The sequence below is a fragment of the Hetaerina americana genome, unplaced genomic scaffold (genome assembly GCF_022747635.1).
Source record: "Hetaerina americana unplaced genomic scaffold, ioHetAmer1.1.p SCAF_5, whole genome shotgun sequence".
Classification (NCBI taxonomy): Eukaryota; Metazoa; Arthropoda; class Insecta; order Odonata; family Calopterygidae; genus Hetaerina; species Hetaerina americana.
Genome location: NW_027287095.1, coordinates 76,432,833 through 76,445,332, shown reverse-complemented (window position 1 = coordinate 76,445,332; position 12,500 = coordinate 76,432,833). Strand labels below are relative to the sequence as shown.

Genomic DNA, 12,500 nt, shown 5'->3' with positions numbered 1-12,500 from the left:
GAACAACACTTTTTCATGTTGATCATAGTTACATTTGTTTTGGGTATTTCTCTGTAGGAACATGTCTTTTGAATCAAGTGGTGTATAAACAGTTATTAATAAGAGTCATTTGTGCTTTGACTAAGAAGTTAAGATCAGGGAATTCTTAATTGAAAAGTGAGGAGAAACTCATGCAAGCCAAAACTAGCTTACTCTTACAGAAAAAAGTAACGAGGAAACATTGATTAACCTTCTTTTTGACTGTTGGTGGCACTTGAATTATTATTTACAGTACTTAAGACCAGATTGGGAAACTGGTCAATCCCTCTTTGCTCTTGGAAAAAGATATTCATCATAGTGCCATGGGTATGAATCTAAGACTCATGTTTTCTCTTTATGTTTGTTATTTTTTTGTAATAGAAGTCAGCAAAAGGCATTCATCTTTAATGGCTTTTCAGAGAAATAATAACTAATGGCTTATTCTATAACTGTGATGATATGAGATGTGCTTCCTTTTTTATACTGTCGTGATTAATGTGAATAGATGTTCTGCTTTTTGGCTGTTCTAAGGGATGGGAACCCATAAAATGCAACTGATATAAAGAAGCATATGTAAAAACGTTTATATTAATGAGGTCTAGGGTAGTAAAAATACTTTAGAGAAGTACTTTTGGAAAAGTAACCTACTTTAATGATACTAATGCTACCCATGCTGTTAGTCTCTGGTGACAGAAAATTGTATTTGCCTGTGAATATTCTATGCATTTGTTTAGTTCATGACATTGAGTGTCTTCATGTTACATTTTCGTACTTGGAATTATTCATTTTTGGGCTTTGTTTAATCTGATAATGATGAAATCAGAGTTATACATTGGAATCTGTATGAAGAGAGAGCATTCTGAAAGTGGCAAATATGAGGAGTGGATATTATTTTGCAAGGGAGCTACAGTAATCCAATTGAATTGAATCCAATAGTGAAATTCATCGAGTGAAATCCCTTTGTGCCAAACATGAAAAAAAATATCTTTCTTTTAGCATCATTGGACAGAAAATGTGCTTGACCCCTATGAAATTGTATATATGTATATTGATAAACTAAGCCACTTTTTGGGGATATTTCGGCAGGATATTGATGTAGATGTATGGAGTTTTTCCCGACAATTGCTGTGGGAAAAAAGTTATCCTCTCTCTCCTGCGAAAAATAACTGAATTGCAGATTGGAAGGAGAAGAATGAGGTATCAAAGTAGTTGCTAAAATAGAAGAAATTTGAGACAGCTGCTCATGATCTAACTAAAACAAACCCAGTTCTGCCACATTCTGTGATCTCCCTCTTATTTAAAGCCCTAAGCACTAGTTTAAAGACACTTAGATCCTCATCAATAAAGCCCAGAGGGTTTAGAATGGAAATATATTACACAAAGAATATCAAAACTGGATATCCATCCCTTCCTCTTTGGTTTTACTCTATTTTTTTGGTGGTTGATTTCAAATTTTTATATCCTACCATCTTTGCAAATATTATATATTTTTGCTAATAATTCTTTAACTGACATATATACTCAAACTATAAAACCATAAAATATGTCAAACTTCCCTGAATGTTTCCACCGCGCCACATTTGCCTTAATTGCAGAAAATCTGGGAAATACATTTTCTTGTTATAAAATTTGATACTTGGATTAATATACCTAACAATTACTACTTCATGATTTATTTCAGCAAACTTCTATTGTTTCTCAATACATATTTCATTTTCTGCCTTTGTCTTTGATAGTGGAAACATCCAGTTTGCAGAACTGAAGCTAAACAAGGAATCCATTGACTTGGGTATGTTACCTATAGGCTTTCCAGCTGTCACATCACTTATCATTGAGAATCCAGCACTTGTGCCCATCAGCTTTGTTGCCTTTGTTGCTGGAGATAACAGCATTCATCAAAGTTTTTTGGCAGATTGGAAGTTTGCATATTCATCAAATCTTGATCCAAGTGCTCAAGAAGTTTTGGTTGAACCTGATCAAGGATGTATTGAGCCGAATAAATCAACTTATCTTAAAGTAAGTCACAATTTAATACAATATTCTTATTGTTTCTATGCTTGATCTATGGTTGCAACATATTGTTCAGTGGCACATATCATACTCCAGCAGGTTTATTGAGAAATAATTCATCATGTTGTGCTGATAATTGTTTTGATTGTTTTCCTTAATTTTGTTAATCAATTAAAAGTGTATACTCTACACCAACTTTAATAATCTTTATTGGAAACATTAAACTTTTGAAGTGTTTAAAATGATTCAACAAGCTCTGGTCAACTATTAAATATACCTGTATGTATCTTTGGTATCTGCCATTCTTGATTTGACAAAATTTCTGATGTAGCTGGATCTGTAGCAATAGGTTGTATATTCTGTGATTTATGTGTTAGAATTAATTATTTGTAATCCTAATTTTCCATTCCATCTTTTTAAATAATTTAATGTGCATATGTGTCTTGCTATGATCACATGCCTAATTATCACTTCAGATTAGAGTGTTGCCAGAAACTCAAGGGAGTCACTCAACTGAAATCATTGTGGATATGTGGAAAGGAAAAACATGCCCTTTAATAATTCCAGTGAAGTATCAGACAGTAGTTCCTGAGGTTTCACTGGATCCCCAAGAGATATATCTCAATTTATGTTTCCTCAATGAAACATATAAACAACATATTGAACTTGAGAATGCTAGTGATTTTCTTGCTAAATATTGCATATTATCTAACGAGGTAAGATTTGATAGAATTATGTTGTGGATTCTCCGCAGTAAATTTTGTTTCCTTAATCATGATTCTATCAAGAATAGAAATCACCTCCAAATGGTTGAATTGCATATCTTGCATTTAGTGATACTTTCTTGGATTAATACTGTAGACTGTTGAGCTACTACAACCTTATAAATACAATTAATGAGAAAAAGTACTTATATTGTAATAAAAAATTACCACTATTTACTGTTACAACTTAAAAGGCAAATGGAAATATTTATTTTTGCCAGTGGTTGCTTTTAATTATTGGTAGAAATATATTTTAATTACATGCTTAATATATAAAAATGGTTTTGCATTTCATAATTTGGTGATATTTAATTCTCTTCTGGAATTGTTTGATCATAAACATAATAAATTACTTAAATATTCTATACTATAATGGCAGTGATGATCAGTGTGTTGTGCCCATCCAAAACCTACCTTAAATGGACTACCAATAACTATCATGAGAAAATATCTGTTTGTTACAGTTTACCCTTCTTTGTATTTATTTATTATATTCAGTCTTAAATAACTTCTTGGAGAATGTATAATCAACTTCTTGCAATTTATGTTCATTACAGGAACTAGAAAATGAGGATTTTTCATTTTCTTTTGACTTTACGGAGGGTGTTTTGGCTGAGCACTCTTCTGTGAAAATTCCTATCTTCATCACAGTTCTGAATGCTGGGAAATTCATATTTCACATTAAGTAAGTTTGAATTTTTCAAATTTTTTATTCTAATGGTATATAGGAGGAGCATCGTTTGTTTCTCCTGTGATTTATGTGTTAGAATTAAGAATTTGAAATCTTAATTTTTCATTCCATCTTTTTAAATAATTTAATGTGCATATGTGTCGTGGGTTCAAACTCTACTCAGTGAATAATGATATATCTGAATAAGAATTAAGTTTTTTTAGTGAATAGTCTTTATCAGGATTGATTTCTTGAGATTTATGCCTTACTAAATTAAATTACATTGGCACTATTAAACAAAGCACTGGATGGAGTACACGGAAAACCTGATTGACTTTGTACCAGTGGGAATAATTATAACATGTAAAACCACTTCACAAAATCACAACCAATTTATTGCTTGATGAATATCTGTAACAGTCATAATTTATGTACAAAAATATTTGTTTAATATATTCAAATGAGAAGGGTGAAGAATTAATGATAAATAAAATTGCAATGCACATTTAGTGGATAACTCTGTGAAAAAGTTACTTTCACAGCATCTCCCACCCTTTCTGGAAACAATGAGGGTTTCATCAATAATAAAAGCTGATATCTGGATAACAAAATTGGAAATGGCGAATAATATAGTCTGTGAAATAAAAAAGTTGATCATCAATATTTTCACACTTGCTTCAACAATGTAGTTGTTAAGTCTGAAAGATCAGTGAAATGGTAGAAGTAACTAATTCCTTCAAAAATCAGAGAAAAAATTGCTATGGCTGAATTTTTAGAAAAATTCTGGGATATGATTTACAAATCAGGAATTACTAATATGGATGATTGTCTTTTTATTTGCGAGGCCAATTCATAGGCATAGGTCATAGCTCCTGCTGGCATGACAAAAATATTGTGCATAAAAACTTTTTGGTAAAAAACATATTTCATTTGAGTTTGGAAATACCACTGGCATGCACAACAATGAGTGAGCCACTAGAAGTCAAAAAAGTAAAAGGCAATTGATAAAAGATGCTATTTTAATACCAACTCCAAAAAAGTAGCTAAAATGATTTGGTGGACTTGAGACTAGTGGACAGAAGTCTACAGTTTGCTGATTCACGCCTACATACTGGCATTCATATACTCATATATTTATTAAATACTTACAGTAATTAGTGCTTTAAGAAGAAAGTAAAGATGTGCTTACTTCTTAAACTTTGACAAAAAATGAAATTACAAATTGTCAGGTCAATTTTCACAGTATTTTAATGGAAATGAAAAATTCCCCTGAGGGTTTACTGGCTCAATATGAAACTATAAGGAATTTTTTATGACTTCATTTATTTTGAAGCCTGACATTTTCGTCCATTGAATTTCAAAAAAATGCTTTACTTCGTACTGATATTTTGCATTATTTCATATGTTGTGAAAAATTCTTGCCTCTACATATTATTAGTTTTAATGATTGCTGCAGAACATATAACATTGTAGAGTATGTAGTTGCTCAAAGTAATTACTTATGAAAAAGTCATAGTTTTTCTCCTTGTATTCATAAAGAGGATTTTTTTTATGGTGACTATGCTCATAACGTCATTATTTCAGACTGGTGTTTATTGAATCAAAGTATTATCAATTTGAAGGTTTATTTTGAAGGTAAGTAGTAGAGGTCACCCCAAATTAAACCTGCATTTGTGAAATTCACAGTCTGGCAGTTGGTTCTTTTTCCTGTGCCGCAAATGGTTTCCTAAAAAGTTCTAGTAAGCTGAATATCTTGATGCAATACTTAGGTTCTTTCCATTATTAAAATGATATTCAATATTTACATGCTTTAATTTCAATTTAAAGGACTTACAAATATTTAAATATTCTTCATGCTATGCTATTACCTTAAAAAATTGAATTGAAGTCTTGATGGCACCATTTTCACTAAAAAGCATAAAAAAATGTTCTAAAAGTGGCTTTGAGATAAAAAAAATATTGACCTTCACTTCCAATAGTCACATAGGTGAAATTGTATTTTCTGTTTAAAATTATACAATCTCTAATTTTGCTTTTTAAGGTTCACCCTTTTGATTCGAGTGCTCTGGGTTTGTTTTTAAAAGTTAACTGATAATTTTGCAATTCCCTAAGCTTTCCTTGGAGGTTTGATTCTCCAGATTATTTTGCAGTTATTTGATTGTACTTTATTTATTCTGTACAGGGTAAGGGTGTCTGGCATGATAAACATATTGACTTGTAAAATAACATGTGAAAGCCAAGGGCCACTGATAATTGCAGAAGTAAAGGATTTGAGTTGGGGAGAGATACCATTATTTGTAACTGACACTAAAGAATTCAAGCTTCAAAATTATTCTCCAATTACAGCAACATTCTCATGTGAAATGGTAAGTGAAATAAAATATGTAGAGGGTATATTTTTTTCAATCCCATCAATTGAAATGAATAAGGTTAGTTTATTTTGGCATCCTAGTGTCATATGCTTGCATTTTCATGTTGGAGTTTGTAGGAAAGCTTTTCCTTTACAGTTTTCAATTATTGGCCGTAATCAATTGCACATTATTTGTGTGAAATAAGTTTTTAATATAATGCTTTGACCAAATTATAAAATAAAAAAATTATATTGCTTATTTTTTAAGTAAAATACTTTTAAAAAAATGGAAGCTTTTTAAGGTCTTATTTTGTTTTAATAGTATTTCTGAGGTGTAGCAGTTGAGGTATTTTCTTAAATTATTTAATTAATGGAATAAATATTATACTTAATATGAAGGTAATATTAAATATTTATAATGCATGTACATCAAATATTGATAGTGAATGTAAAGGTTATAAGACTCTATATGTCACATTTGTAGATAATCATACTTTATTAATGGTGTAAATTTTGTGAGATCATAAAGTACATCAAGTGCACTTTGTACAATAATAGAACCCTAGACCTGGTTCTTAAGTTAATTATGGCATTCTGTACTCATGAAAAGGCTCCCAAGTCTCTTCATTAAAACATAGTAGAGCCCTTCTTTGACTTTTAAAGAGTTTGTTAAATGTTTTTTTAAGAATAATTCTGTGGGATACTTTTTATGGTATATATGTCTTTATTTTCCAGGAAAATCCTCATTCCCCTTGGAGAGTTCAACCTACGGATGGTTCTATGGAATCATTAGGGTTTGCTGTTATCTCATTGGCATTGTGTTTGATGGATAAAGGGTCTTTTGAGGATTCTCTAATAATATCTGTTGGTAACGATTATAACTTAGCAGTTCATGTATCTGCTTTTGGCTATGGGACATCAATTGTTGCAGATCCTCCCATATCACCAGTTTTGGACTTAGGGAAAGTTTTTTGGTGGGTGATTTGTAGAGATTATTTACAATTTGTCTTATGGAATAGAAATCATAGTAATTTAATTAGTTTTTATTTCTTATTAATGTTTAAATTCTTATATTACTCAGATGTTTTAACTTATTAAATGCAAAAATCAAAATTAAACCATTGACTGAATAATTCTGACTATGATTTTTAGCAGTTGCAAGGTTGCATTATTCTTTGTCTATTTTTCACTTCATTATAGTACCTTACAGAAAATATTATTAATAGATAACCTGTGAGTATATTTTAAATATTATTCTGTCTTGTAATTAGATATAAAAAATACTGATAAACTTGGCAAATTGTCATTTGAAAAAAAAATTTCTCAATTGATTCCTTTAAAAATAAATATGTTTTATGAGTAGTGAAAGATGTTAGCGGTCAGATTTGTTGAAGATGCAAGGCCTGTTGAAAATAATTCAACCTTAAAATTTCTAGTGCTCAGTGGTTATGCTATAGCAGCACCATTGTGCACAGTGGAAGGAGAGATCTTAATGTGCCTGCTTGAATTTTTTCTCATCTTCAAGTGAGCCAGTCGCTACCTACTGGCCACCAAGTGAGGTATTGTCATATGTTTTCGTTGATTTTTGATTTCTCCCAAGATGACGTAACCAGTTGAGTTTGTTGGGTTTTACCTGTACACCCATAACTCATCTCCTGCACCGGACCTGCTGGATGCTACCAACACTGATCCTGAGTTTCTGAACCCTATGATAACTGGAAAACCCAATAAAATCAACACATTCAGTCATCTTGAGAGAAATTGAAAAGCAGTGAACACACATGACTGCACCTCACTGGTACCATTAGGCAGCAACTGGCCTACTCAATGGCAGAGAAAAAATTCAAGTATGCATATTAAGCTATCTTCTTCCACTGTTCACAGTGATGCTGCCCTTAAATCAGTGCTGTGAATTAGAAAATTCAAGGTTGGATCCTTTTTTAACAGGCCTCGCACATACACTTAAATGTAACTTTCTTTTGAAATAAAAATGCCCACACCATTCTGAACCACAATCTTTGATTTTAGTGCCTCACTAGTATAACTGAAATCCATTTCAATGCACCAACCAAGAGTCTAAATTTCTATATCGTGAGTAAATTATATTTAGTATTCTTATTTATTACAATTTTTCCTTTCTCATAGTACTGCTTCATTCTCTAAGAATATTAAATTTAGTAATTATGGAAGTTACAAAACAACTCTTATATTTAATCATGGAAATAAAAAGAAAAAGAAGTCTAAAGAAGAACATTTTAGGTAAGATATGTTTTAATATACATATGTACCTATAATAAGTGGTCAACTATCTATTTCAATTTTGTGATATAGATGAACTAATTTAAATTGGTAATACTTAAATGACTAATTTTTGTAAATCATTAGCCAATCTCTTACTTTTATAAATAGGTTTATGAGTCACTTTTGTAACTTTTTAACAATTTTTTCAGTACTGTTTTTGACTTTACCCCATCAAAACTTATTCTGTGGCCTGGAGAGTGTGACTGCATGAATTTATGTACAAGTCATGATAGGTAAACTTCTTTTTCTATTTATTACACTTTTGTTTCATCCTAAACTAACATGTAGTGATGCCTTCCCTTACCAGCACATAATGCTTCAGTTACATTTCTAAAATTGATGTTACTTCAGGAGACCTTTATCAATTGATTTTTCATTTTCAGACTTTTTCCCTGCCATTTTATAATCATCCATGAGAAATGAGACACATCTTACATAATTATCAGCTCTATATTAATAATCATTGTCACTTTTTTCTAAAAAAAAGAAAAGCAAGCCAATGTATAAGGAAATTTTTTGCACTATGTTTACTAATCAAATCTATTAAATGTTTATGCTGTAGAAGTACACAATATGCCTTGCAAGACAACTTGTTTTTATTAGTATTACAGTGGTATTAGAATAAATGCAGGGAAATGAAGCAAACATTTTAAAACTCTTTCAATAGGTGGACAACTACTGAAAAATAAACAAAATACTTTTATTGGTCAGTATAAGTAAAATGTCTCATTTGGTAATTAGAGGTTAATAAAATTCTTTCTTCATTAAAAATGGCTTGTATAATGAAATCATAAACCTCATCCTGAACACCCACCCCATTACCTAAGGATATGTAATGAAATGGCACACATTCTCTCCTCCCAGAAGAGCCCCCATGTCTTCTTAAAATGTAAATTTGAGGTTACACTGTCATCCCTTTGATGTTATAGGGCAGAATAACATAGGTGATGCTTTCATCTTTTTTTTAGTAATTAGGTGAACCATATGATATAAACTTTGTTTTCCTGAGCTGTATATATACAGCACAGTATTTCCCTCTACCATGGAATACTCTTGCTATTAATGTAGGTCCTTATATCTTTCAAAATGTAATACTTGAACTTTATTGAAATTTTTCACACTTTCTTTTATAGTAATAAATATTTCTATAATGATATGAAAAATCAATCAGAAGGAGAAATGGTTAGTTTACAAACATCCCAGGGTCATATTTGGAAATAACTGTTATTTCAAAACTTTTAAATTAGATAAGTGGGCATTGAAATTCATGTTGTTTACAATTATTGCTCTTAGGTATTTCATCTCCTACAATAGAATATATAACACGTACACTTTCTCTGACACCTTAAAATAATTTTCCCTCTGAAATATAATCCTCAATAAGTGAATTATAAAATTTATTGGCTATTGCCAACTTTTTAATTTTTAATAAATATTAGCAAAAAGTATTTATGTAATCATAAGTAAAGCAATTTCCTCAGAGACAATCTTTTTTCAATGAGCTTTGTGATAGAAATTATATTTGTTTATAAACAAGATTATTAGCTTTTGTTTATTTTTTCCAAATTTGCACAAATGAATTTTTGGCTATGTCTTGTGTTGCACAATTGGATTGCATGTCTTTCTTGTATTGAGTATATCTTTGTATAGTAAAATATGATTACTGTATTTTCTCATTGATAACGCACATGTTATCTATACAAAAATGTTGAAATGATCGAAAAAATGACGATGTGGGTTTTGTAATGAAAATTGAAAAAATCGAAACAGAGACTTATTTTTACACACTCACATCCGATATAGACTAATTTTTACGCCCACTATATATAATTTTTACGCGCATATAGAGAGATATATGTATACAGATGCGCGGCATCGATACATGCTCAATATGACTATGAAGCCCTGGGCGCCCAGTATCTATACAAATTCATTCTAGCCACAAAGTTCTGGGTGCACGTTATACATAAGGTATGCGTTATCAATATGAAAATATGGTACATTTCCTTGATATCTCAATTGGTTAGAGCATTGGCCTGGAAAGTTTAAAATCCATAGTTTAAGTCCTGGCCAAGGAAATTTTTCTATGCTTGTGATCTACTTGATTCCATCTTCCCCACCATTCCTGTGGTTGCCTTTTATGTGTTTTCCTATAGAGCTGAAGAGGTGACTGAGTCTTTCTGCTTTTGGAGTTATGTTGGAGAACAAAGGAAAAAGGAGCAGATTTTTGATGGAGTCATCAGAGCTGAATTTATCCCATTGGTTGTGACATTTTCTTCTGAAAGTATAGGATTATTATCTTACAAAAACTCCATTGTTAAAGGTTAGTATTGGTGGTATTGAAAAAATATAACATATAATATGTTTATGAGAGAATGGTAATAGGCTTCCAGAACAATGTGACAGTTTTTGTTTAACAGCCAGGGCAAGCATAAAAGCTGACTACCCTGAATCCAACTCCTTTTTGTCATGACCTTGCATGCATTTGATTGAAACCAAGGAATAAACCATAGAGGTAATAGGAAAAAGTAATTCTAATCCTGGCAAAGTCAAAATCGCTAGATTGAAGGACATTTGATTCATACAGTATATCTTTTGTTTTTCTTTTCACACGGGTATCATTCATAATTTGGGTATAAGTTTTGCAGAAAATTTTCTTTGAAATGATTGGACTTTTCTCTTGATGCTTAATGATATTAGAGATGCAGGTAATTTATGAAAATTATAATGGCAAAAGTATTTACCAGCACATGCAACCTAGAAGGATGTGACAGAATAATAAAAGTTGATTGGATCATAATTAGAAGGTGATCAGGGAGAATGGTCAATCACCTGGATACACTCTCCAAATGTGACTCCTTTCTGTCTATTATTAGAGGAATCTTACAATTATTTCAAACTGTATTTCTTTTACATTTCAGACACTTTGGTCGTTACAAATGAAACCTGCCTATCTACTACATCCACTTTCTCCACTGAGCCCCCTTTCTCTTTGGTTCATCATGAAAAATCACATTCCAGTATGGAGTTTTACTTTCCCTCTCATGAATGTGTCAATGTTTTGATCAAATTTGATCCTTCTCTTCTAAAAGATAACCACTCCAGAACATTTTATGGCGTACTCATAATGGCTGTGGAAAACATGCCTCAAGAAGTAAGTGTTATAACCCTTAGCCATATTAAGTACAAAGCAAAAACTGTTATAATAAATCTCAAAATGCAGCCCTTGCTCTAATAAACTTTTGCTCTTATTAAGCCAAATCATTGGTATCATCAAAATGGGTGCCATAAATATATTGTATATTTTTGGTATCATTGTAAAATAATTAAATTATGAACATTGATTTGGGTGTAAAAGAGCAAAAATTCTTTTTTGTGAATACAAAGAAGGAATACTTAATTTTTTGTTATAATTCAAGCTACTGTGCAGTGCTCCTAGATGTCAGGTACTTTCATAGGTACTTCGCCAGAAATTTAAGAACCTTTTCAGCAACCCCTACCTATTATTTATAAAAAAATTGGTGCATAAATATTCTTAATGATTATGACTGAAAATGAAACAGTGAGAAGAATTTCCTTCAGCTTTATTATCATTTAATTTTCTTCTAGGCAAGGTTCAAGTATTGATTTCTGCAGAATTGACAAATATTTCCATATCTCCCATAGAGGGAGATTGTATTCTATCAGAACTAAAAGTATGAAATATCAATATCTAATCTCAACATCTCTCTGTGAAGTGTACTAGAAAATCTTAGTTAGCCTTGAAGGTCATGGACCCTTACTTAATAGATTGACCTTTAAAAATTCACCGGATTGAAAGGCAGTCCTAGAAAAATTAGCCCCTACAGCTACAAAGAATATTTATGAAGATGTTGTCAAGTATAGTTAGGATCATTCCAAGAAACTCAAATAAGTTGTTAAGGCATTGGCCTACCCCACTAAGCCAAGGGACGTATGGTTTCATAGGCAGATTTTCAAAATTTGACATATTTAGTTGGAAAAAATATTTTTGAAATGGGTTTGAGACATAATTACTTCTTTTAGAAGGCAAGTTACCTCTATCATTTCCTGTCTAATCAGCAGGAATGTATTGAGTCCAGAATACCAAACAGTGTTCAAATATTGGATTTGGGAATTCGGTGATTTTTCATACATGGGAAAGGTTGATGGCACTTTGAGATTGACATAGGATATATGTTATGGCCTTGGTGATTACGGTCATTTAAAACTCATTTGAGCAGGCAATTAGCATGCAAAAGTAAGAACCTACAAGTAGATCAGGGGAGAGGTATTTTTTGGTCCTGTTTGTAATGAAATGGGGTATTTGTAATAGATATAATAAAATGATTCATTTATAAGATTAATTGCATGTTATATAATGCCTGTT

General features: G+C 31.3%; 1 protein-coding gene across 1 annotated transcript in view; it reads left to right on the top strand.

Moving 5' to 3' along the window:
- LOC139694120 (hydrocephalus-inducing protein-like) overlaps nucleotides 1-12,500 on the top strand; it is a 95,847-nt gene that overhangs the window by 15,397 nt on the left and 67,950 nt on the right. Inside the window, exons 6-13 of the mRNA XM_071592550.1 lie at nucleotides 1,755-2,034; nucleotides 2,505-2,744; nucleotides 3,350-3,477; nucleotides 5,645-5,828; nucleotides 6,548-6,786; nucleotides 8,263-8,346; nucleotides 10,270-10,436; nucleotides 11,035-11,267. Of these exons, the coding sequence (XP_071448651.1) occupies nucleotides 1,755-2,034; nucleotides 2,505-2,744; nucleotides 3,350-3,477; nucleotides 5,645-5,828; nucleotides 6,548-6,786; nucleotides 8,263-8,346; nucleotides 10,270-10,436; nucleotides 11,035-11,267 (1,555 nt within the window). The remainder of the gene's footprint in view (nucleotides 1-1,754; nucleotides 2,035-2,504; nucleotides 2,745-3,349; nucleotides 3,478-5,644; nucleotides 5,829-6,547; nucleotides 6,787-8,262; nucleotides 8,347-10,269; nucleotides 10,437-11,034; nucleotides 11,268-12,500) is intronic.